Below are 27,615 nucleotides of genomic sequence, written 5' to 3'. Positions count from 1 at the left end.
CCACCTCGGCTGCTGTGACCTGCTCCTCTTCTCCACCTGGGAGCGGCTCCACCTCTGCGGCTGTGACCTGCTCCTCCTCACCACCCAGCAGCTGCTCCACCTCTGCTGCTGTGACCTGCTCCTCCTCACCATCCAGCGGCTGCTCCACCTCTGCTGACGCGCCGGCCTTCACTGTGGAGGAGGTCCGTGTGGAGCTGAGGAGGCTCCATGGACGGAAAGCTGCAGGGCCTGATGGGATATCACCACGGCTGCTGAAGGAGTGTGCGTCAGAGCTGGCTGTGCCTCTCCAAACCATCTTCAATCGGAGTCTTCAGACTGGACGTGTCCCTGCGTTGTGGAAGACCTCATGCCTTGTCCCAGTGCCCAAGGTGGCAAGGCCTGCAGGGATGAAGGACTACAGACCAGTGGCCCTAACATCCGTGGTAATGAAGACTTTTGAGAGGCTGTTGCTCCGGCTGCTCAAACCTCAAGTGGAGGGGGGGCTGGACCCCCTTCAGTTCGCCTATCAGGACAGCATGGGAGTGGATGATGCGGTCTTGTTTATGGTCCATCGGGCGCTCTCCTTTCTGGAGGGAGCTGGAGGCTATGTGAGGTTGATGTTTTTCGACTTTACAAGCGCCTTTGATACCATCCAGCCTCAGCTACTGAAGGGGAAGCTTGAGAGGATGGGAGTGGATCCTCTCTTTGTTCGCTGGATCCACAACTACCTGACTCTGAGGTCACAATACGTCCGGCTCGGGGGGGGTGTATCTGGGACCCTGATGAGCAACACTGGTGCACCGCAGGGGACTGTACTATCCCCCTTTCTCTTCACACTGTACACTGCTGACTTTGCTCACAGATCTGCTGCGTGTCATGTGCAGAAGTATTCAGATGACACTGCGATTGTGGCATGTGTGAAGGGTAGGGATGAAAAGGAGTACAGGGAGCTCATCACGGGATTCACCACCTGGAGCAGGGACAATGGTCTTATTCTGAACACCTCTAAGACGAAGGAGATGATCATTGACTTTGGCAGGAAGCCCTCTCATCAACCTGTCATCATCGACGGAGAGAGTATTGAGGTTGTTCACACCTATAAGTACTTGGGTGTGCACCTTGACCACAAACTGGACTGGTCGGAGCAGGCTCGGGCCCTGTATAAGAAAGGACAGAGCAGGCTGTTTTTCCTGAGGAGACTTAAATCCTTTGACGTGTGTGGTGACATGCTGTACATTTTCTACCAGTCTGTTGTTGCAAGTGCTGTTTTCTTTGGGGTTGTCTGTTGGGGCGGCAGTATGACAAAAAGAGACAGCAATCGGCTGGACAAACTGATCAGGAGGTGTGTGTCTGTGATGGGGAGGAAGGTGGACTCTGTTGGAGCAGTCTTGGAGAAGAGGATGGGGGCTCTAATGCAGAGTATCTTGAGGAACTCCAAACATCCACTGCACGACACAGTTGCAGCTCAAAAAAGTGAGCGGAGTAACAGGCTCCTGTCATTGCGCTGCAGAACTGAGCGCTTCAAGAGGTCGTTCATCCCCTCAGCAATCAGGCTGTATAACAGATGTGCCTGAGCCAAACTAAGGGCCAATCCCAATTCTACCCCTTACCCCTACCCCTTAGCCCTTAGCCCTACACTGTAAACCCGAACAGTATTGCTGACTTATAAAGAATGATTACGCTGTACTTAAATTGTGTTATCTAGTTAGCAGAACTCAATATGTTTTATTTCTCTGAAAAACTTATGCAGTTTTAATTTTGATTGATGTGACATTTTTAAGTTTACACAATAAGTTTAGTTATTACTTTCAAGTACTTAAGGAGACGTACAGTGACGTCATGACGCTTCATCAAACAGACGTTTCTCTCAATATGGCTGCTTGTCTGTAGAGACGGAGTCTGCACGTGGAACAATTTGTAAGTATGAAAAACGCTTTTTTTCTTCATAAAATTAAAAAAATAATTGTGATATGCGTTTTTAACTCCAGATAGTTTATCTATTGACGCTAAACATTTGTATGAACTTTCAGTTGTAAGCGTAGTGCGAGGTCATAGCACCGCGCCACGTTATCCGCCATTTTTGCCACACTTCCTGGTGTATTTAAGCTGCGAATAATGGCAAGTTTAGCCTGTAATTGTCTCTCTCAGCCATTGGAACTTCTGTTTAGTTTGTTTTTATTGTTCATACTGTGTGTCCTCATCTGGTAAGCATGTTTTTTATATACTTTTATAGACACGTGGCCATTTTGACTGCTCTCTCAGTCAGTGTTTTTCCCCCCTTATATTATGGCTATTGTGATTTCTGTGCTCACCAAATGTAGAGGGGTCGTATCAATTATGTAAGTTCACGTGAACTGTTATGCCATTTAGTTTATCGTCAATTGGGCAGTAACGACATGAAAGCTGTGAGTCCATGCATTTAGTCGGTGGGGGAGGGGGGTACTTCATGCGCTAAGTTATGATTTTTCCTTTCCCCATGTAGTGCCAGCCAGTTGTTGGAAAGCACCAATTTGAATTGTAAATTGGGGATGGGGATAAATATCTGTAACCGAATAGCAAATGAATACTTTAATGTTAAATAACTTGAGTAGAAAACGTGTCAGGATGCCGAGAGCAGTGGACCGTTTCATCCAGCCGAGGGCGCTCTCAGCTCAGCTTCACTCTCAGTCACACAAACTGCTCTCCTGACCTCAGTAAAAAAAAAAAAGGTTCCGTCTGAGTGGACAGTAACTGCACCGAATCATCTGAGGCGTGGTGTGTGGCTGTACATGGTAGATAGCAAGCTTAAACACTGGGCTGTGTGTATCTGCCAAATTTGCTTCTCGACCGTCGACTTTCACTTAAGTTGTAGTCCAGCGGTGCTTCGTCAGTTCAACCCGTGTAACTACGTATTTTTCGGCAGCATCTTCAACAAAGGGGCGTGTCTGTTCAGTTTGATGAAAATTGACAGGCTTACAGCGTGCCCTTTTATGCTTTTATAAAATTGATTGCTTTGCTAGAAAGCCTTTTTAAATCGTAGTTAGTTTGTTTTAGGACATTTACAACATAATATTGTTGATTTGTGGCAAAATAATATTTTTAGGATATTTGGTGTTGATGAAGGGAAGTATATTTGCTTGTTACTTCATAATCTTGTCCTTTTTTTCTTTTAGGCTTAAGTGGATGCTTAGAAGGGGAAATCAAGAATCAAGGTCACCTACACGTGAAACATTAGATATATAAAGCTAAATATGAATTGCTGCAATTTTGGCCATATTATTCATTAATTTAATGCATGTAATTTTGCCTGTGATCGGTGTCTAAAGATCAATGAATGAGTTTTTTTGTCCAAAATGGTCAACTGACCTGTCAAATTTTTCAACACTTTAAATACAAATAAAAATGAACTGAAAAGATGGTAATGCATGATTGACATTTGGAATGTTACTTTAACTGTACTTGTGTTTGTTTCAAAAACCTAAGATTTTTAATTGTGGAATCAGAAATTGGCATTCTTCTTGCTGAGAAATGTGTATTCGTGAGAATAGCACTAGAATAATCTAAACACATGGAGTAATACTATATTTTTTCACTCAACAGATTCATCTGATCCTTCAGAGATCTTTTATAAGTAAGTAATGTTAGTATTTGAGTTCTTTTTCAACATGATGCAAGATTATTATCTTAACATATGCAGTGCAATATTTTCTCTTTTTACGACAACTGTTACTGTTTGTTATTTAGTATCAAATTCCTGATGATGAAATTAGGCATTGTTGTCCATATAATACACAGTCGTTCATGGGTCAAACTTATCAATTTTTTAATGTTCAGGCAATCTAGATGCGCTTAAATTCAATAAGAAAATCTGTGATTATGAGTGACTACAGCCTGTTTAAAAATAGCCTATGTAATTGATATTGACAAAATCAACATTTTTACCTATTCAGAAAATAACTCAAAAGACTTACACATAACCCCCATACTGACGGTTGTTAAAGACCTTAGTTTTGTCTGAAAACTGACAGCTTTTTTTCTTTTTTTTTATCCAGCGTAGCATTTACTCTGTGGGAGAACGCCATTTATGGTTGAGTTATGTCAGCACTTTAATTGATGTTAATTATAACATGATGCAGGTTTGTCTGATGATGCCAAGCTGACATTTGACACACATGATGCAGCCATTAAGATCTTTTTTTCCCCTCTAACAGTCATAGATCTCTTCCAAAGAACTGTTCTGCCAAGTCATGTCAGCTATTGTACTTTCTGTAAAACTGTCAAAGATTCTTATGTTAAGATGTTATAGGATAAGTTTGGTTTAAACAGTTTTCGCATCGTTTATAGAAAGATGTATAACAATATTCTCACTCAGAAGGATTTTCTGATCCGAAAAGTGGTTCGGGAGAAAGTTAGATCCATAGTCGAGCTGCAGACCTCCGTATACTGTTAGCCATTTGGGCATGTGTGGCGCCGGCTCCCAAAACGGCTTTAGTCGTCCAAAAACTCATTAGTTTCACCAATATATCCTCATGGTCCGCTCACGCCTCTCTTCCACCACAGCCCGGTGTTGCAAAATACATGCTGTTGCGGTTTCGCAGATCTCTGAAGTGAATACGGTGATCTGGAAGTAAACTTAAGTACATTCACCGAGACACACAGTAGGTGGCGCTGTGCACCAAAGTTGTTGGTCGCCACCCGCTCCAAAGAAGAAGAAGCAGATCTGCTTCTTCTTCTTTGGTGAATGTACTTAAGTTTACTTCCAGATCACTGTATTCACTTCAGAGATCTGTAAAACCGCAACAGCATGTATTTTGCGACACCAGGCTGTGGTGGAGTAGAGGCGTGAGCGGACCATGAGGATATATTGGTGAAACTAATGAGTTTTTGGACGATTAAAGCCATTTTGGGAGCCGGCGCCACACATGCCCAAATGGCTAACAGTATACGGAGGTCTGCAGCTCGACTATGGATCTAACTTTCTCCCGGACCACTGTTCGAATCAGAAACCCCTTCTGAGGGAGTATATTGTTATACATCTTTCTATAAACAATGTTTAAACTGTTTAAACCGAACTTATCCTTTAAAGGGGCTGTGCTAGAGATATCTGATTGTAATCCACAATTTAAGATTAACAGCGTCTGAGTAGGTTACTTCTAAATGCTATTTCTCCACATTCCGATTAGGTTGGACACATTGATTAATGGCACTTGTTCACTGTGACAACACCTCGCAGGCTAGTGAAATTTAGCAATGAGAAGAGATCCGTGTTTTTCTCCGCTGAAAGGAATTTCTTAGATAAATTTTGAAGTCATGTTGGACACTGGTGCTAAACTGTCAGAAAAAGGACGTCACAGCAGAAGAAAGTTAAACAGGACAGTCAGAGCATGGGCTAAAACACGGGTTGAGCTGTTTTTGATGTGTATAGTAAGATAAGTAGAAGTGTATGGGTGTGCATTACTTTATCTCCAGTCTCCTTGTTCCAGAGCCTCTTTGACCTGTAAATAGCAAATTCATAGCAAAGTTGTTTTTAAGCTTATCCAAATTAAAGTATGTTCTTTATAAGTTTTTTATCATGTAAGATTAATTTGAAAAGATGCGTTGTTATATATTATGCATTATAACACATTTCATCTTTATTTTCCACAGGAACAAATAAACAGCGCAAGATAACACCGATCTTTTTATGGTAAGCTAAGCACTAGTCTACACATAAGATTAACACAGGAAGACTTTTTGTTTTCTTGCCAGTGGTTAAAGATTGAGTAGAAATTTCTGATGTCAAACTGAATCTGTAATTTGATCCAAAAAGTTTTAAGTCAAGTGGTAAGATTCAGAAGATGGAGTGGAAGTGCAGGTTGTGTGCAGTCTCTTCAGGCACCAGAGCACAGTTATTCAGGCACTACCGTTTGAAACATAGCCTCTACTCAAGTGTTAGTCCTTTGCCATGTTTGTATGAATCTTGCATTTGCACATTTCCATCATTCAATGCTTTGAAAATACATCTGTCTCGATCTCACAAAGACACAGTTAGCACAAGCGCGAGTGAAGAAGCACATATTGGGCGTTCCTTTTTTACCTGTCACTTGTGTAATTCTAAACAACCCTACTCTGAAGTGGCACTGTTCAGTCATTTAAGAGGACACTTAAAAAAACATGAGAATGTTAAATGCCCATTTAAAAATTGTACTTACAAAACAAACGTCTATTCATCTTTTAATGCACACAAGAGTAGAGCACATGCAGGCAGCCTAGACTTTTGTGATGACATTGTGTCAATAGAAAAGGATAGAGCCTCTGTCATGGAGACTCCTGGCACCAATGATGAGGATCTTTTTGAGAGTCAGCATGAAGACACATTTACATTTTCTGAAGCTGACAGTCAAAGTGACACATGCCAGTTAAGAGCTCAATTACACCATAATTTGTCCTCGCTGTTCCTCAAAATGCAAACTGTACTCCATGTGTCTAACGTTGCAACTCAGGAGATTGTTGATCATTTGACTGAGATATTCACCTTGTCACAGCCTCTTCTAAAAGACAGTATTCAAGAAGTACTACTGAAGTATCAAATCTCTCCTACTGAAGCCATGTTAAATGATTTGGTGAAATGTGTGAGAGACTCCAATATATTTGCTAGTAGTACGGCAAAGGGTCAGGAGTTGTCCTCAAGTAAACGCAGAAAGACGTATGTTGAAAAAAACTTCCCTGTGGTAATGCCAGTGCAGTATGAGGTACAGCCTGGGTGCAAAGTAGTCTATGTCCCGGTACTGCAGATGATCCAGGAAATGTTTAAACATACGGATATCATTGACAAACTCAAGGAAACTAAGATCTCAGAAAAAGGTCAATTTGAGAGCCATCGTGATGGCTCATATTCCCAAGAAAATAGTTTGTTGAGTTCTCCAGAGCTGTCATTGCCACTGATTTTGTACATTGATGACATCGAAATTGCAAATCCTCTGGGCACTTCAAGAAAAATACACAAACTATGCTCTGTGTATTGGGTGTTTGCTGATCTACCATGTAAATATCGATCGGCATTGCATGTGATTCAGCTTGCAGCACAATGCAAGGTACCTGATCTTCAGAAGTGTGGCTATGAAAGAGCCCTTGGTCCTTTGATTCAAGACTTGCGCACTCTTGAACAAGATGGTGTGTTCATTGAATGTCTTGGCAAGTCAGTTCGGGGTACTGTGTTTTGTGTTGTTTCTGACAACTTAGCAGCTCATGCATTAGCAGGCTTTGCACAGTCCTTCAGATCAGGCTACATTTGTAGATTTTGCAATGCTACAAGAGACTTGATTCAGACTTATCATGTTGACGATGGTGAGTTTAGCTTGAGAACAAAAGCCAGTCATGACAGCAATGTGCAAGATGTTCTTCAGGGCAGTGGGCAAAGTCATCTTGGTGTCAGTGGAAAATGTATCCTAAGAGAGAATTTGCAGTATTTTCATACCACCACTGGTTTTCCACCTGATGTCCTCCATGATCTCTTTGAAGGTATTGTACCTGTGGAGTTGGCACTGTGTATCCAGGAGATGATTCGACGCAAATATTTTACGCTTGATCATTTAAACAGAAAGATTCTGTCATTTCCGTACCAACACACAGACAAGATTGACAAACCAAAACCAATCTCAAGGAACTTTGCTACAAAGAAGACCATTGGAGGTAATGGTCATGAAAATGGCACATTGTTAAGATTACTTCCATTGCTAATAGGTAATATAGTTCCTGAGGGAGATGATGCCTGGACTGTACTGATGGACTTGAAAGAGATTGTGGGGTTGATCCTCTCTCCTGCATTCAGTGATGAATCAATTCAGTACCTCCAGACAAAAATACAGGATCACAGACAAATGCTTTTGGAGGTCTTTCCTGAGTTCAGACTGCGTCCTAAGCATCACTTCATTGAACATTACCCACAACTTATTCGCTGTTTTGGTCCCCTTGTCCATCTGTGGACGATGAGATTTGAGGGCAAGCACTGCTTTTTCAAGCGTGTGGTACAAGACACAAAAAACTTTAAAAATGTGTTGAAAACACTTGCAACAAGGCATCAGCATATGGTGGCATACTACCTCAGCGCACCGTCATTCTTTAAACCCCATCATCAGACGACAAATGTCTCTTCTGTCAGTGTTGCTCTTCTCCATGAGGTTGCAAGAGAACACATCAAACAAAAAACAGACAGCAGCATGATTTATAGCACAGACAAGGTTGTTGTTGATGGTACAGTTTACAACACTGGCATGTTTGTTTCTGTGGGACAAGAGGGAGGACTTCCACAGTTCAGAAAAATTGAACATATCCTCCTTGTAAATAATGATGTCACATTGCTTTGCCAAGCACATAAGTCATGCTACATTGAACACCTAAGATCATATCAACTTTTCCCTGGGACCATAACTGTCCATACTATGTCAGAGCTAAATGACACTTCACCCCTCTTTGCCTACAGTGTTGCAGGTAAATTGCTGTTGACGCCAAAACGATTCATTCTGCTGCATTGAGAACAATCTTGACTGTTCACATTCCATGACTTCATATCAGACTTGTGGACCCAATACATTTGTCTTGACCAAATTCTTACATTGACTGTGGTTTTAATGTTGCATACTTGATAGGCCACGGTATTTAACTACTTGAAAATATGTAACGTGTGTTACCAAGTTGTTGAAGTTACTTTTCATTGATTACATGTAACTTTTCTTTTTATTTTTTTTTCCATGTTTCTTATGGATCTAAAACCCAGATGATGTCCACAGCCAACAAATTCTTGCTTCGTGTTTACCTTTCTACGGATGTTGCTGTGAAAGTAACCCTGTCTGAAAGGCCAAAATCTGTGGAGGAGCTCATAAACATTCTGAGAGAGAAAGTCAAGGAAAAACTGGACTTTGAGTTTACTCTACAGTACGAGGATCCTGATTTTGATGGACAGCTCAGCTGTCTGGTTGATATTAAAGAGCTACCAGAAAAGGGCACATTGAGAGTTGTGAGGTCAGAAAGTGACGCCAGCTCCTGTGCAAGTTCTGACACAGACATCCTTCCTCATGTGCCTGTAAGCAACCGCCAAAAGACCTGGCCTGATGTTTTCCCTGTGCCTACCTTTTCCTACGAAGTGGAACATGTCCTTGCAGAGGGAAATGATGTATTCCAGAGATCTGGAAAGACTGTGAAATTAAACAGGGCCCAGAAGCACAACATACTGGAGACAATGGCTGCGGCAATGCATGCCTACAAAGCCTATCCTAGTGACAGAGATGTTGGTGCAGCAGCTGAAGCTCTTGTCAGAACACATCCTTGTCTAAAAGAACTTGGAAGTGTAAGTGGATGGTACGGCTGGAAGGTGAGCCTGAAGTTTAAGATGGGAAATTACTGCACGAAGTTAGCCAGATCTGGATGCTTGGAAGTTTCCATCAACTCAGGAAAAAGAAGCAGGAACAACCCTGATAAAGAGAGTCCCCACTCCAACATAAAAAGAGCTCGGCGAGCTGAAGTAAACTTCCTTCCAGACTTTCCCCGTGGAGAAAACCAGGCTAGTCTGGAAGAAATGAGACTGCAGATTGTGCAAGAAGTGGCAAAGAGTGAGAAGAACAAAGTCTTCATTGAAAAGCTGATGCAGACAACCTTTGCCCTTCGTCGTCAGGAGATTGTCCAGGAAAATCCACCAGTGAAAGACATTTTGGAGAGATGGCCAGCCCTTCAGATGGAAACTCAGGTAAAACAGTTTGCCAGTGTTTGTAATTTTTTCCCTCTTTATTAATCCTGTTTGTTTGTTTCATAAAGACCCCCAAGTGTTTGCCATTGTTCTACAACCATAACAGCATATTACATTCAGGATGGTGATATTGAATTCACCAACAGTGTTGGTTGTCACACTCCTTATGGTTTTATGTTGTTGTTGTTTGTTTTGTTTTTTTCTTTAGGTTTATGCTGAATTCCACCGAATCACAAACATAAACCTTCGAAACCAGTTCTACTCAGAGCTTGACCGGCACATACCACGACTTCTGGCAATATACAGACAGAAAGCAGCACGCACTGGCAAGGTCTCTGAAGCACTGCGCAACATCTTTAAGCTGTATGATCAGGTAAGTTAGACATGCAATTGGTTCGTTGAAGATCTGCAAATAATAGCAGACTGAATTTCACTATATCGCTGCTATACAAATTAGTCAGCAAAAGCTTGTTTCATTTAAGTTTAAGAGGCAGTTTGCATCACGGCTTTTACATAAAGAAGGCCAATCCTACACTGTAGTGCAGCGGTTCTCAAACTGGTCCTGTCCTGCAGGTTTTGGAAGTTTCCCTCTTCAAACACGGTCTGCAGAGCATGATAACAAACATCAGGATGTGCACTTAATGTAAATTTTTCTTTTCCTTCCAGCAAATACAGGATATTGACATCAAGCGCACCACAGCTCTTTGGGCCCTTTCAGCTTACCTGTGTGAAGATGACCCAGATTTCTACAAAACCTGGAATGTAAGCAATCCAAATTAATAGACTCACAGGAATCAGCCAATCTATAGCAAAATGTGAACAATCTAGTTATTCCTAACATTGTTATTGATCATCATCTTTTCATGGATTTGCAAAGCATCATTTAACAGGGCTTGAAGACCTCCGGCACAGTGCCGGAAATCTGGCGTGGACATATTTTGGGTTTTTTTTTTTCTTCTCTGTAACCAATTATTAAGTGACAGTTCTAACTACCAGTGGTGCTCAATGTTGAGGAGTTTTAGCCAGTCAGAGCGAGTTGGGCTGGCCTTAAGTGTTTCAAACTTTGGACAAAGCATCTGATTGGTTTTGTAGCTATGCGCTGATCACTTCACTGGCTTCTCTCGTATCGAGGCAGCGCTAAATTTCGGGCGTTAGTTTGTGTAAATGGAGAAACTTTATGAAGTTATTTATCAAAATCAGTCTTTGTTTTTTGCTGTCACTAAGTGACTGTTGTTAAGACAGAGCAGTTGACCTCTCACTAAGCCCCGTCCCCTCACTCCGACCAACAGTGAAGTGCCGTGACAGCTGTTACAGCAGGAGAGACGGTCGGAGTCGGACTGAGTGTAGAGTCCCAGGACAGGGGCTGTCCCCAGGCCTGGAGCCCCACAGAGGAGCACATACTCTGTTTCCACCGGACGCGGTTAACGTGACTGCATTCATGCGACAATTGACACCGCGCCGCGCTAGACCCGCAAGCTTTATTGCTGGTGTATGAATTCATTCGCGCAACAAAAAACCCCCCCCCTCGAGTTTTATTGCTGGTACAAATATGCAACACAAAACATCCTGCAGAAACATCACAGCCTCCTCACCACCATCTCCTGCACAGCAGCAGTGGGCAGGACTCTTCTGTTTGTCCCACAGTCCTGTGTGCACCCGGCTGTCTCTCTCTCTCTCTCTCTCGTGCATCAGTGGTGCGGTTTTTCCTCTTTTTTGTTTATATGACTTTTTTTTTACTGTTCAGCACTTTGCGTTGTTTTTATGAATATGAGAAGAGGGTTTACAAGATTGAGATTGAGATGCTCCGCCTGCCACCGTCGCTGCTCTGTATTTGGCATGGGGAAGTCAGCTCCGGCTGCGGCCGAGGCGCCGGCGTCGCTTCTGGCTGCATGCTGCCCTCCGGAGGCGGTCTGAGCTCGGTGAGTTCCACCGTGCTCTGCAGGAGCTGCGCCTGGACGGCCGGTTCCACCAGACGCGGTGAACAAATGAAATCATGCACGCCGCTCGCCTTGGCATCACGCCAACTGTTCTGTGTGGTCAGAGCCCTGCAAGTCAGCATGTCTGCGAAGACCTCTATGCTGATAGGCTGTCCTGGCGCCAATTTGCTTGAAAAGTTCAGTTATTTGAACTCGACCGACAGGCATGGAACGCCCGGGCTGTGGGTGGCGAGCAGAGGTGTAGTGCAAGTCAAAGGGCGCGCGGATTTTTCGCTGGAAACGCTTGCCGCCGACCGCTCACAGTGTCATCGCTCGCCGTCCGCCCCTCGAAATTGAGTGACAATCGCATCATTATATTGACTTTGTATGTAATCTCATCGCGCGAAAAATTCACGTCGCGTCCAGTGGAAACGAGTGTGGAGCGTGTTTGAGCTCCGTGGAGAACGGAGGCAGACCGCCAGATCAGAGCGCAGTGCGGGGGAGGCGCTCAGAAACAGATCAGAATGAAGTGTCAGCTCTGTGGAGAACCGAGTCAGGCGGAGAGTTTGGAGTTCACACCCTGACAGTCCTGGACGGAGGCTGTTTTATGGCTTGGGAAAAGAAAAATCCCCCCTGTCGTCTCTCATTGTTTCCTCTTATGTACAGGTCGGTGAACTTCCCAAAAATGTTGGAAAAGACAAAACAATAATAATAAGTTGTTGGGGAAGGCTTTGTATTAGTACTGGAGCGGGTCTGGTGGTTGGATGGGCAGATGAAGACCTGGCAGCGCTGTCAACGGGATTTAAAGGATAAGTTTGATTTAAACAGTTTTCACGTTCTTTATAGAACGAAGTAGAACAATATACTCACCCCGAATGCTTTTCTGATTCAAACAGTGCTTCGAGAGAAATTTACATCCATAGTCGAGCTGCAGACATCCATATCAGTGTTTCCCCTACCCTTATATTATGGGGGCGCCCCGCCCCCCCCGTCACCCCCCGCCCCCCCCTAGAATTTCAAGTTAAATTAAAATAATTGTGACTTTTTTCACGCAAACTTTAGTTTTCCTGCATAAAGACGCTCCACATGCTGTCCTCACAGGGGGAACACCCTGGACATGGAAGCGCCGTGCACGGAAGCGAAGCACACGGAGTTTCTGATCGCTTCCCATCTGCCCGCACACAACGCGCAGGGGAGCGTCACGCGCGCCGCGGCTCGCGCTCTGCAGCCGCTTCGTTCTATTTTTCACGCGAGCCGCGAGCGCTGAGAGCGCCATTTGTTATTTTTAAAATGCTCTTTAAATGTGAAAACTGAGAGCAGACGGATCCAGCCGAGTGTAATCGATGTGTGACCAGGCAGAGAGCGCAGGCAGCAGAACAGCCAAGCGCCTGCGCGGAGACATTCGCGGCGTGCGCAGCGCTTCCGAGTCAAGTGCGATCCTGGTGACAGCACTCACTGCAGCACTCCACTGTGACTACTCCCCCTTCCCTCCGTCTTGTAAACAGTCACACTGTCCCACCTCTTTATTGCTCTGTATCGTCTGCCTGATGGCAGCAGTTCAAACAGGCTGTGACCAGGGTGTGATGTGTCCTTTGTGATGTTCACTGCTATCTTGATGCAGCGAAAACTGTACAGTTCTTCCAGAGAGAGGAGGGGACAAGCAGTGATCTCCTGGGCAACTCTGGGGAGCTTTTTCTCTGTGCCACTGTGCAGCTTCCGTAGCATACACAGAAGCAGTATGTGATTGTGCTCTCCACAGAGCAGCGGCAGAAGGCCACTAGCAGCTTTTGAGGGATGCTGTTTTTCCATCTAGTTCCTTTTAAGTAAATATGTAAACCTTTTTTGTACATATTTTAGGCTGAGGAGAAGGACGAGCCAGACATCACAGACACTCCTGTTGCCCTCGTCATGATCGTCAATGACAGCACCTCAGAAATGGTCCCCTTCGCTCCTGACAGCTTCTCCATTGTGGTGGAAGACAGCATGATGATGGGAAGTATCCCCACATTCTCACATGCATTTACACTGGTATTTGGGTTGATGTATGTACTGCATTTGGCCTACCCCTGCAAACTCACCAGCACTTTTACATTTATCCAAAAAGTGGTGATGGGTCTTGATGATGGCAAACCACTAAAACCCCGTCTACTTGCTCTGAAAAATGACCTGCTCCAGTAAGTGTTGACATCATTGCAAGGTGCTAGTAGGAGAACTACAGCTCTGCAGCTTTTTTTTTCTTTTAAGAGTTGTAAAAAGCAGAAAAAGAACTTGACAGCAGGTGGTTTCTGTTGTATCAAGTGTTGCCTCAGGTAAATATGTTTGCACTTTTTTTTTACAGCACAGTTGTGTTGCTGTTGCAAAGAGTTTAAAATCACAATGACTTAAGTATTACCATGGCTGTCCTTATTTTAGAAGACTTGATTTTCAGGTTGTTTTTTTTTTATTGATTTTGTTACATTTTTCATTCTATTAGAAGTTTGTTGTAACATTATTTGAAAATGTACACATTTTGGGAATATCCCTTTCAGAACATTAGCTTTGTTACATTTTTGTGAATCACTTCAAAAACTCACTGTTTTCTTATGGTGTTCAGAGATATTTGCACAGTCTCCCACAAAAGTTGACAGACATGTTAATGTCCATTAAGAATGTAGGTATTCAGCAACAGTTTGTCTTCCTGTGGGTTTTAAGAACACTGTTAATGCTGTTGAACTATTCACACTGATTGCAGGTTTTAATGAAAGAGTTGAAATGAATAAAGGAATGACATGTTCAAAATTTGTGTTTTTATTGAAGGCTGTTCAAAAGAAACATAAGTTCTGCAAAATTGTAGTCTTTGAGTTTAGAGTTTTAATAATTCAAGTTGAGGAAAACAGAATTAGTTATGTTGAGAGCATCCATTTTAATGAACATAATTAGGTTCAATAAATATAAAATGGACAAATAAAGGACAAAACATTTTTAAGTTTTTAGTAATGGAAATGTTCATGAACTGTATAAATTAATATAAGTACACCAAACTTAAATACAACAATAATAAATAGAAAACTTTTTAAGTTTGAGAAAATTGTAATCTTTATTGAACTGCTGACTCGAAAATTGTAGTTTGCCAACTTAAATATTTCGAGGTAATCGGTTTCCACAAACATTTTGAGTACTCTGAACTTATCCGGGTTTACAGTGTACCCCTATCACTCTCCTACCCCTTTTAGAATAGGGCTGAGGGCTAGGGCTATCTTTGCAGCACTATGAATTGGGATACCCCTTGGCCCTTTAAGCCCCGCCGCGCTCCTATAACAACAAAAAATTATGGATATTAGAAATGATAGAAATTACATTAGAAATTACTTTTATTTTTTTAAAAATGGTATTTACCTTATATTTCTTTTTGAGGTTCTCCCACTTTTTTGAAGCTTGCTGGGCTGTAACTTCCCCTTCCAAACCATTTTCTTTTATGAATTTCCTAAAGTAATACAGATATATTTATATAAACACGTTTTATTACTGACATATTATAGCTTAGACGAATAATATAATTTACTCCCAATGTGTTTTGGCGCTGTATTTTGATTTCAAAAACTTTTCTTCCTTTTTAACCTCTAAACCAGGGGTCCTGAAATACAAATCTTGAAGGTCCACATTTGCTTTTTATATACAAGCATGGGTCCGGACTTCAGCGCCCTATGAGGGGGGGGGGGGGGGGCGATACCGAGGACTGCCGAGCAGTGCGGTGCGACGGAGTGCGCTGGACACGCACAGAGCGGCGCGGTGCAGAACTGTGCTCACACGGAACATGGAGCGTTTAAAGAAAGATTTTTTTTCTTTTTTTTTTTCCATACATTTGCCCTGGGGCAGCAGCGAGGTGTGCCGCGGTCCGGTCGTGGACCGCGGTCCGCTAATTGAGGAACTCGGCTCTAAACTGAATCAGCAGTCGGGTTTCATCGGGGGTTCCTGTGTCTAACATATTACGTTAAAAACATGATAAAGGATGACGTTAATTCAGTGATTAGTGCTCTAAAGAAGTTACAAATTCACGATTGGAAACGGTGCTGCGCAGCGCTAAAACGTTAATCCATGACTGGGACACTGTCACGCTAGTTTATCTATAAATTCAGTGAAGCAAATACACTTTTTATAGCTTTTTAAATAGTATACAGAAAGCAATCTTACATTTGTGCGACTCCGTGGTGGGCACCATGTTGTTTTTTTCTGGCCAATGTGAAACTCCGCCTACCCCTATAGAGAATAGGGAGCATCGATGCAGACTTCGCTGAAAGGGGTGAAATAGCCCTTCCCCTTACCCCTACCCCTATTCAAAAAGGAGAATTGGGATAGCCCTTAAGCCTCGTGAACGCGCATATCATAGGGGTAGGGGTAAGGGGTAGGGGTAAGGGGTAGAATTGGGATTGGCCCTAAGTACGATCCGAGCACTTGTATTTATTGTACTGTTGTTATTTATTTGCATGTGAATGATCTGTGTGCTGCTGGACACCGGAATTTCTCCCTTGGGAGATTAATAAAGTTTTTATCTATCTATCTATCTATCTATCTATCTATCTATCTATCTATCTATCTATCTATCTATCTATCTATCCTCTTCACAATATCCCACAGATTCTCTCTGGGGTTCAGGTCAGGAGAGTTGGCAGGCCAATGGAGCTCAGCAGTACCATGGTCAGTAAACCACTGACCAGTGGCTTTGGCTCTGTGAGCAGGTGCCAGGTCCTGCTGAAACATGAAATCTTCATCTCCATAAAGCTTTTCAGCAGATGCAGCATGAAGTGCTCCAGAATCTCCTGCTAGCTCGCTGCATTGACCCTGCCCTTGATAAAACACAGTGGACCCCCAGCAGCAGCTGACATGGCCCCCAGACCATCATGACTGTGGGGACTGGACTCTGGACTTCAGGCATTTTGGCATTTCCTTCTCCCCAGTCTTCCTCCAGACTCTGGCACCTTGATTTCCGAATGACATGCAAAATTTGCTTTCATCCTAAAAAAGTCCTTTGGACCACTGAGCAACAGTCCAGCCTGCTTCTCTGTAGTCCAGGTCAGGAGCTTCTGCTGCTGGTTCTGGTTCAGAAGTGTCTTGACCTGGGGAATGCGGCACCTGCAGCCCATTTCCTGCACACGCCTGTGCACGGTGGCTCTGGATGTTTCTCCTCCAGACTCAGTCCACTGCTTCAGGTCCCCCAAGGTCTGGAATCGGCCCTTCTCCACAGTCTTCCTCAGGGTCCGTCACCTCTTCTAGCTGTGCAGCGTTTTCTGCCACACTTCTTCCTTCCCACAGACTTCCCACTGAGCTGCCTTGATACCCACTCTGGGAACAGCCTGTTGGCTCAGAAATGTCTTTCTGTTCTTCCCCTCTGGCTTGAGGGTGTCAGTGATGTCCTTCTGGACAGCAGTCAGGTCGGCAGTCTGACCCAGGATTGAGGTTTTGAGTAAAGAACCAGGCTGGGAGTTTTTAAAGGCCTCAGGAATCTTTTGCAGGTGTTTAGAGTGAACTGGTTGATTCAGATGATCAGGTTAAAGCTCCTTTAGAGGACCTTTTCATAATATGCTCATTTTTTGAGATAGGGATTGTTGGTTTTTCTTTACTTTTTGGCCAAAATCATCAATATTAAAACAATAAAAGGCTTGAACTGCTTCAGTTGTGTGTAATGAATCTAACATATATGAGAGTCTAATGTTTATCAGTACATTACAGAAAATACTGAACTTTATCACATTAAGCTAATTCTTTGAGAAGGACCTGTATATTATACAAGAAGAAAACTTTATTTAAAAAATGTAAATATGAAATAAATAAAGTTTGGGAAAATTAAATAAAATTAAACAACCTTTATCTTCCCACAATGCTCGACTTCAGATAGAAAGAAATTTACTTTAATCAAGACACTTGAAATTACATTTTATCCCCTTTAGATTTTTACCTAAAGAAGCTTTTAATAAGACAGAAAAATCTGTTTTTTTTTTTACTTCAAATGTTAAAGATGTGACAACAAACAGAAATTCATGCAGCTAAAACCTGAAACTGTTTATTTCTGACAAATGAGGCTTCTTGAAGTCCTTTGATAAAAATCTAGACACGGTTTTTCCAGCAGATTGTTCTCTTGTAAAGCGACCAGAAGAGAACATGAACCACAGTAACTGTGTTGAAGCAGACATCAGGTCTCAGTGTGGACTTTAAACTGAGCAGCAGAAGCTTCTTCATCAGTAAAATCTGTTCTTTTCACCTGGAGTTCTGAACCTCCTGAAGCTTTTCAGTCCATCTCTGCAGGATCTGTTGTAAATGCTGATGCAGGAGCAGTGTGGAGGTTTGATCATGAAGGAAACGAGCGACAGACGCTGCAGAACTGACATTCAGACTAATGAAGCTCAGTGACGGTGAGCAGCCACACAGCAGGTCTGATTACCCAGAGTCAGTTTAAAGCTCAGACACAAATCATTCAGTTTTTTAATGATTGTGTGAAAACAGCCTCATCTTTGTGTTCCTGAAAACACTCCTGATGTTCACCCTCTGCTCTCTTTTTACACTGCTGTGTTGTTTAAAGTCTCCTGAGCCTCAAAGGTTTGAAAACCCCTCTGATTTCAGAATTGTGTAAATTTCCAGCATTAAAATGTCATTTTGTGTAACTGATACGTCAGACTGTTCTACTAGCTGTGCAGCTGCTACAAATCATTTTCACCTCTTCGGCTGAGCGCCAGCAGCTTCACCTCAGAAACTCTTGGATTACAGCTCACACAGCTAACGGACGCTTTGACATTCAACTCTCACAATAATTTAAACAATAATCTCTCAGGAAATGATTCCAGCTTCTTGACTCACTTTGTTCAAGTTATAAAAACCATGAAGACCCAAATTCTGCCAGCTTTACAAACTCTGGAAATGTTCCTAAACATCTGGATGTTTTCCTGAATGAAACCATTCAGTGGGAGGAAGATGCTCTAGAATCTGTTTGTCACAGCTCTCTGCTGCCCCCCAGAGGAGATCTGCCCCCACTGCAGAGTTGACTCCATCAGAGAGAGAATCAGCAGAAGAAAAGCCACACATGCAGAGGAAGAACATGCAAACTCCAGCCGGTAACGAGCAGGGGGTCTTCTCACTGTGAGGCTGAAGAGCTGACCACTGCACCTTCCTGCAGCCTGGTTCAGAGTCCAGAGAGCAGAGAGGATGAGGAGAGGTTTCTATATGTTAGAGGAGAGCTCTTCCTCACTGAGGAAACACTCTGTGTGTTTCCTTTGGCTGGACGGACCGGTTCACTGCACGCACGCACACACACACACACACACACACACACACACACACACACACACACACACACACACACACACACACACACACACACACACACTTACTTTTGTCTTTCTATCCTTGTGGGGACCTTCCATTGACTCCCATTCATATCTAACTCCTGACCCTAACCCACACCAAAACAAAGCATCGCCCTAAAGAAATGTTTTTGCACTTTTGCTTTTCTCAGTAACAACATGGTCAAGAAAACACTGTTTCCTCTCATGGGGACCCAAAAAATGTCCCCACAAGGCACATTGTACCGGAATTTCCGGAAAAACGTGTTCACACACACACACACACACACACACACACACACACACACACACACACACACACACACACACACACACACACACACACACACACACACACTCAGAACTTTAACTCGATTGGCCGTCTGCCTGTTTCACCACTCTGCAGGTTAAAGTTCTATTCAGTAACTTTCTCTGAATAAAACTGATTTATTCTGTAAATTCACAAATCAGATTAAATCCTGACATGCATGACGTGCATGAAGTGTACGTCCAGGAATGTTTTTTTTTTCTGCTTCAGTAAACATTTCAGCCTCATACTGAGCATCATAATCTCCTCATTCAAACAGCAGTAAACTTCTCTATCTGCCTTATTTCTGCTCACCTGCAGGACAAACCCAAACTACTCTTTTATTTTTTAAAGGATCAAATAATCACATTTAGTTATTGACAAAATAAAATTAGTCTTTGCAAGGGTAGGGGTGGGGGGAGGTTAAACCCCAGTGTTTCTTCCTGTTGTACATTAGTTTACAAGCATATAAAATGTAAATAGTAAAATAAAAAATGTTGGTTCTTGTGCCAAAGCATTTACCTGACAATATCCTAAAATGACAATCGAATTTGCACCTGAGCAAAACTTTGGTCCCCCCGCCAAAAAAAAAAAAAAAAAAAAAAATCTACATTTAGTAAAATACATGTAAAAGTTTTACTAAATCAAGGACTGGATGTTTTTTCGTGGTAACATACGGTGGCCGACAGGTGCAAACGCGCTGCAAACACAGAAAACACATGCAAGAAAAAAATGCTGCAAGAGAAAAAAACGCCGCAAACACAGAAAACACCTGCAAGAGAAAAATGCTGCAATCACAGAAAACACACTTTTTTCTTGCAAGTGTTTTTTTTTCTTGCATGTGTTTTCCGTGATTGCAGCATTTCTCTCTCGCAGGTGTTTTCTGTGTTTGCAGCGCGTTTGCACCTGTCGGCCACCGTAGTAACAGAATCTGATCTAATACAAACTTTGTAAACCACAAAAGACGATCTATGTACCTATAAATGACACAGTGGGGCGCTTTTGAATCAACCCAGATAAACCCTGAGATGTGAAATGTTTTGTCGGTGTCCTTTTTAGGCGCTTATACAGGTTTTGTCCAGCAGATGGCGACTTAAGATTAAAAATCAATACGAAGGGAACCAAGTTCAAAAGAAAACCAAGGCAAACAGACAAGGTTTAGAATTCAGAAACATGAACAGCATGAGGAGGACTGTCTAAACACAAATTTAAATTTAAAAAAATGAAGTTAGACGTTTATTGATCCTTTAATGAATCACACACTTGATGTGACATTTGGACACAGCTGGACTCATAAATTCAAGGATTTTGAAATACACTGAGACAAAATTGGTATGAAATTCCACACTCTGAGCCCAGTCAACCCCAAAATATAAATGAGGAAAGAAGAGAAATAAAACGCAATATAAACCGGAAACATAATCTTAAATAAATTCAAGTGTTTCGAGAAATTCACAGCAAGATAATTGAGAGATTACAGAGCATTTCAGATTCATCTTGTAATTTCACCTCAAAGCTGAATATCCTGAACATTCCTGCAGAACATTAACTGCAGGAACTGAGTTTGGGCTCCTTCTCTCTTTAGGATTCCTGTTTTTGTGACAGTAGAGGGAATATTGTTCCTCTATTTTTCCCTCTCCAGGTCTGTTCAAAACTTCAGAAATATCCTCATGTTTGTTGTAGAAAGAAATAAATCAATGATTTATTGATGTGACTTGTTATTAATTCAATTAAAAACACAGTGAAACAGCTGCTCTGTCTCGCATTTCCATTAACTATAACAGGAAACGGAGCTGAAAGTCTGATGCTGAACACACAGAGCTGCTTTAAGGAGTTTATTACCCTGAGATGAGTTTGTTGTTCCCATCAACTCTTTCTAGAACCTTCAGCTGACAAACATCCTCAGAGGAGGAGCAGAAAGCTTCAGTTCTGCTTCACAAACCTCTGGATCACCTCTGATTCTAACTGGGAAGCAGCTGATACACACATCCCAGAGAGGACAGCACACACACATCCTGCTGTTATTCAAGTAAAACCATCACAGTGAATCAGGCTGAAGCCGACGTGAGGATGAGGAAGGAGAGGAAGACGTCCTGCAGTGATGTGAGCTCAGGATCCATCAGTGTCTTCAGTCCTCACTGATCTGAGCTTCACTTCTTTCTACAGCAGCTGAACTTTCCACACTTCCCACAATCCTCTGAATTGATCATCTTTAAAATTCAAAGTCTTGTTTCCTTAAAACAGCTTCTGACTCCACAAAGACTGAAACAAGAAAAACTTCCAGCAGTTCACAAGAAAACACAGAGAAACTGTTCCTGATTGATTCTCTGGAATGAAAAATACAATTAAATCACAATTAAAAACAAACAACAAAAAAACTTGAATTGTGAAACATGTTCTAATGTCAGTAAATGTATGAAGCTGCAGCTCAAAGTGAAAACTTTCAAAGCTAAATGATGAAATCCAGACAACATGGAGGACTGGAGATAAAATAACGGAATAGTGTGTGTGTGTGTGTGTGTGTGTGTGTGTGTGTGTGTGTGTGTGTGTGTGTGTGTGTGTGTGTGTGTGTGTGTACACACAAAGCTCCTGCAGTTCACAGATCATTGGGTGGAATCTGACTCACTGGTCTGTGTGAACCTGCAGAACAAACAAGAAACAAGACTGATCAATATGAAGAAACTGAACATGTAAAACATCAATAATTAGATTGAAGGCTCCAGAATGAGACAGTTACATAAGACAGTGTACAAGTACACATTAATTCAAGTTACCTTTTAAACAACTGAGTTTGATGTAACCCTCCGTCTCACCAGCAGAACCAGAAGCACAACAGCTAAAACAACAATGACGACTGACAGAGCAACAACCAGTCCAGTGGGGAATTCTGAAACAGATCAAGAAAAGTTGCTGTGAGACTCTAAATGTGATAATACTGATACATTTGACCATCAGTCAAAATCATTTTTACTTTGTGATTCACAGCAAATTCAACACAACAATACATCCTGAACACAGAAACAAAGCTGGAAGAGAAACAATTCAGAACCTTTTATTTGGTCCAGTTCAACAAAGACTGAAACGTCAAGTTTTTCTAAGCAGGAAAAATGTGGCAAAGAGTGAACATCAATATTCTCCTGCTGAAATCTACAATCAAATCTGCCTCTGTGACTTTCAGCTGCTTCATCTGTGAAGCCTCCACAGATGAAATGATCTGCATGTTTTCCAGCTGAAACGTCTGCAGGGAATCGAACCAGTGACCCTGAGCTGTGCTCACCACTGAACCACAGTGACAGAAGGCCTCAGACTCAGAGAGCAGAAGGTGGACATGAAGGTCCAGGGAGTGAAGATGATGCTGGATCTTCCTCAGTCTGGTTCCAGAGACCTGTGTGGATGACCTCTGACCTCTCAGGATGAATCAGATGACCTGGACTCACTCACACTGTGTCAGTCTGTTCCACTCACTGATCTGCTCTCATTCAGTCACATTTCCTCCAACCTTCAGTCTCCATCAGGAGAAACTTCTCCTCAGATCACATCCTGCTCTCCACTCATCAAACATTTACACTCAACTCACTCAAAACTCTTCAGCTTGGAAATGTTGGACTGGAGAAATGATTTCTCCTCCATTTGTCTGGAATTCTATTCAGACTCTGGACTGATGGAGATTTTCCACATGCAGACACTCAGAGAGAGATTCTGCTCTTCTTCTCTCAGATCACTGGATCTTTCAGGATCTGTCACTTCTTCAGTCTGACTGAGTGTTTTTCTGCTCAGAGCTTCATGTTAGAAATGAGCTGCTGAAGCTGAGCTGTGATTGGACGCTCAGACTGGAGACGTTCACTGGAAACTCCACAAGATGGACTCAGAGAGACATTTCTCTGATTTCTGAGAGTTCTGAATGTTTTATCTTTGGTGGTCTGAGAGTTTTGGTTTAAGAGAAGTAAACGTGTCAGATCCTGTCTTCTAACTCTTCTATAATCTGCAGATTTACACTGACGAACTTTAAACTCCACAAACATTTCTGTTCACTTTCTTCAGAAAAATCTAAAATCTTCCTCCTGATGGAACTTTTCTCATCAGTTGTTGGTGAATTTTAGTGTTTGAGTCAATTCAAACTCCACCAATCAGGAAGGATTGTCTAAAAGATGAAACATGGTCCTGCAGGGTTTCATCCTGAATCCTCATCAGAGACGTGTTGTGTTGAACGGCTTCCTATTGATCCCAGTTTGAACCTTCTGCTCCAGTTGAGTCCAGAAAGAAGGAGAAACATGAGAAAGAGCTTTGATGAGAGAGAAGCAGCAGCTTTCACTGCAACACAAACACACTGGAGACCCGACTCCCTGACACTCACACTGAAGGACAGCTGGAGGGAAGACAACATCTGGATCTGATACAGTGACCACTGACTGACTGATCAACATCTGGATCTGATACAGTGACCACTGACTGACTGATCAACATCCGAGTGAAACAGAAATCATCTCATTGTTCTGATTCTTCTTTTAATCTCACATCAGTGAGTTGATAAAAAGTGGAGTTTAATTTGAGGGATTATTGAATCTCAGCTCTCTGAACTGTGAACTGCTTCACTCACTAACATGTCCTGAGAGCTGGATTCACATCAGAGGGAGAATTCATTTCCCTGAAGAGGAAACATGAAAAACTACAAGTTGGAAGGTAAATGTTCAGAATAAAGCAGCAGGTGACCTGAGGGGGAGGAGCTTCACTTCTGGGATTTCTCTGAGTTTTATCTGTTAATTCTGATTCAAACTGATCGTTCAACACATTAAATGTGATTCATATCAACAGTAGAAGTCTTTATAGGAACTTTGAACATATTCAGAACTACTTACAACAATTCACTCAATCTTTCAATATAATTGCAATATCTGAGACATGGATTGGCGAACAGAGGGAGATGAACTTTAAGTTGGATGGATATGACTTTTTACATGTGGACCGAAAAACCAAAGGTGGAGCAGGAGGAGGAGTTGGATTATTTGTCGACAAGAATCTGAAATTCAATGTTGTGGAGAACATGTCTATGGCAATCGAAAACCTGTTTGAGTGTATAGCAATTGAGATTCAAAGAGATAACAACAAAAACATAATTTTCAGTTGTATTTATAGAATGTCAGGCTCTTGCATAGTTCAATTTAGTGAGAAAATGGAAGAATTGTTTGCTGGAAAATTAACAAAAACCATAGTCGTGTGTGGAGACTTCAACATTGACCTGCTTAATCCAGATAGTAACAAGATCATTGAGAATTATATTGATACAATATACAGATTAAATTTGTACTCGACCCACTCGAATAACATCTCGCAGTTCTACATTAATCGACAATATTTTGACCAATGATATTCTTAATGACTCAACCAGTGGACTGTTAGTATGTGATATAAGTGACCATCTACCAGTATTTACAATCTTTGATAGCGGCTGCACATCTGATGAACAGGAGCAAAGAAATCAGAATATAAGGATAAGAACAGAGGAATCAATAAATGCTTTCAAAAGTGACTTAACAACACAGAACTGGGAAGAGGTGTACAATAAAAGAAACGTGCATGATGCATATGATGTGTTTATTAAAATATTTCAAATGTTGTATGATAAAAATTGTCCCTTAAGGAAAAGAAACAAAATTTTTCAACAGAAAGGTAATCCCTGGATGACTAAGGGATTGTGGAATGCCTGTAGGAAGAAGAATTTGCTTTATAAAAAATTCATCAAATCAAGAACTAAAGAAACTGAAAATAAATACAAAGCATATAAAATAAACTAACTAACATTATCAGAACTGCAAAGAAAGATTATTTATGTAAATTATTGGATAACAATAGAGATAATATGAGAGAACTATGGAAAATACTGAACAATGTAATACATAAATCCAAAGGAAAGGTATGTTACCCCAAGCATTTCACGGTGGAAGGAAAAGAAAATGATAATATGATGGATGTGGCAAATTGTTTCAATAAGTTTTTTGTAAATATTGGAAGTGACCTAGCTGAAAAGATTCCAGATGTGGCGAGAGACACAGGCAATCATAATTTTATAAATCGTAATCTGAGTTCAATGTTCCTGAGAAATGTTGAAGAAAAAGAAGTAATTCAGATAGTTTCAGCATGCAAAAACAAAACATCACGTGATTGCAATGATATTGATATGATTCTTGTCAAAAATGTTATTGAATGTATTTCAAAGCCACTCACCTACATCTGCAATCTATCTTTTCAAACTGGGACATTTCCGAATCAAATGAAAGTAGCCAAAGTAATTCCAGTGTATAAAGCCGGGGACAAACATGATTTTACAAATTATAGACCAGTCTCACTACTTTCTCAATTCTCCAAAATATTAGAAAAACTTTTAGTTGCTCGTTTGAATACATTTCTGGAAAAAAATAAAATACTTAATGAAAGTCAGTACGGATTCAGGTCAAATAGGTCAACTGCATTAGCACTTCTGGATTCTGTTGAGGAGATAGCAAATTCGTTGGAGAATAAAATGTACACAATCGGAATATTCCTTGACCTCCAGAAGGCTTTGACACCATTAACCATGATATTTTAATAGATAAGTTAGAGAGATATGGAATTCGAGGGAGAGTATTGGACTGGGTAAAGAGCTATCTGACTGACCGAAAACAATTTGTACAACTTGGAGATTTCTGTTCTTTATTGTTGGATGTTTCTTGTGGTGTCCCACAGGGGGCAGTATTGGGCCCCATTTTATTTATTCTTTATATAAATGACATATGTAAAGTTTCAGATGTTCTCAAGTTAGTTTTGTTTGCTGATGATACGACTATTTTTTGTACTGGGGATGACCTCCAGGCATTAGAGCAGGAGATGAATACAGAATTGAAAAAAATTAAATCGTGGTTAGATAGAAACAAATTGTCATTAGACTTGGGGAAGACCAAGTTAATGGTGTTTGGAAACATGGGAACAAATGATGTTGAAATTAAGTTGGATGATAAAATTATTGGAAAAGTAAATGAAATAAAATTCTTAGGAGTATTAATAGATGATAAAATTAATTGGAAATCACATATAAGCCATGTTCAAAGAAAAGTTTCAAGAAGTATTTCAGTAATAAATAAGGCAAAACATGATCTAAATAAAAATTCATTGCGTATACTTTATTGTTCATTAGTTTTGCCATATTTATTACTGTGCAGAAGTATGGGGAAATAACTATAAAACAGCATTACACCCTCTTGTCATTTTACAGAAGAAAGCAATCAGAATAATACATGGTGTCGGTTACAGAGAACATACAAACATACTTTTTGCAAATTCTAAATTATTAAAATTTCAAGATATTGTTGATTTATTGACTGTACAAATTGTATTTAGGGCAAGTAAGGACAATCTTCCAAAAAACATCCAACTTTTATTTTCTAAAAGAGTAGGAGTAGGGTACAATTTACGTCATACACAGAATTTTAAAGTTAGATGGGCAAATAATAAACGGAAAAGACTTCGTCCTTCAGTTCAAGGGGTAAAATTGTGGAACAACCTGGGGAGGCAGCTCAAGGAATGTCCAAATATGAAGTTATTTAAAAAGAAACTGAAAGAAATTACTTTTGAAAAATATATTAAGGGAAATGATTTTTGTTTATAAAAAAGGAAGTGTTATAAATTGTACTGTGAACACAACTGTGTAACAATGAAGGTTGTAATATCTTGAGCTAAGAGTTAAAGTAAAGAGGGTGGGAGATAATAAGTGTTACTTCATCCCACTCCTTTTCGAGCTAATATAAATGTGTTTTGTTATTGTATTATGCTGTATTGATTGTAATGATTTTTGTATATTGTAATGTAATTTTTGTTTACTGCCGAGCACTGTGAATGAAATTCAGCTCGAAACAAACAACAAACAAACAAATAGAAGTTAAAGTTACAGATTTCAAACTACAAAAATGTGGAAAAATAAAGCAGAGCATCCTCTTAAAACACTCTTCACAGATTCAAACATTAACTTTATTGTTCAGAGGAACAACAGGAACTTTCCTGCCTGCTGTCATCAAACGGGACGATTATCACTTTAATTCTGGATTTTAGGAAGATTTAAGCTTCAGTATGATGCTGTTAATAGTCCTGTGTTGTGATATTTTTCAGATTTGTTCTGAAATCTTTTAAATATTTGAGCATTTCTGAACTTTTAGAACATTTCAAGATGTTTCAGAAAATGTTTCATGATACAGATCAATACATCTGTCTGTGGAACAGTTGTAACCCTGCTGAAATATTGAAATATATTCAATATAAATAGTTCATGGTTGATTTAAAAAATACAATGTTAAGAGGATGTTAAAATCATTTGTTTTGATTGTGTTTAAAGAATTGTTAAAGTCATTTTAAATTGTGTTTGTAAAAGGGAATGTT

At 41.1% G+C, this 27,615-nt stretch overlaps 2 protein-coding genes across 2 annotated transcripts in view; one reads left to right on the top strand and one right to left on the bottom strand.

Moving 5' to 3' along the window:
* The window catches only part of LOC115388476 (V-set domain containing T-cell activation inhibitor 1-like), a 208,995-nt gene that overhangs the window by 47,012 nt on the left and 134,368 nt on the right, over positions 1-27,615 (bottom strand). The window lies entirely within an intron of this gene.
* Positions 5,095-14,346, top strand: LOC115388316 (uncharacterized). Its single transcript, XM_030091391.1, has 5 exons — positions 5,095-5,644; positions 8,714-9,679; positions 9,888-10,052; positions 10,346-10,441; positions 13,453-14,346. The coding sequence occupies exons 1-5, from the start codon at positions 5,642-5,644 to the stop codon at positions 13,771-13,773; spliced, it is 1,551 nt and encodes a 516-aa protein (XP_029947251.1). The 5' UTR covers positions 5,095-5,641; the 3' UTR covers positions 13,774-14,346.

The sequence above is a fragment of the Salarias fasciatus genome, chromosome 5, assembly GCF_902148845.1.
Source record: "Salarias fasciatus chromosome 5, fSalaFa1.1, whole genome shotgun sequence".
Classification (NCBI taxonomy): Eukaryota; Metazoa; Chordata; class Actinopteri; order Blenniiformes; family Blenniidae; genus Salarias; species Salarias fasciatus.
The sequence above is the reverse complement of the archived record's forward strand: the minus strand, read 5'-3'. Positions and strand labels throughout refer to the sequence as shown.

Bases quoted from the DNA above. Each gene is read 5' to 3' on its own strand.
- LOC115388316 (XM_030091391.1), top strand. The intron at 10,053-10,345 runs GTAAGTTAGACA...TTTTCCTTCCAG, and splicing joins TCTTTAAGCTGTATGATCAG to CAAATACAGGATATTGACAT. The intron at 10,442-13,452 runs GTAAGCAATCCA...TACATATTTTAG, and splicing joins ATTTCTACAAAACCTGGAAT to GCTGAGGAGAAGGACGAGCC.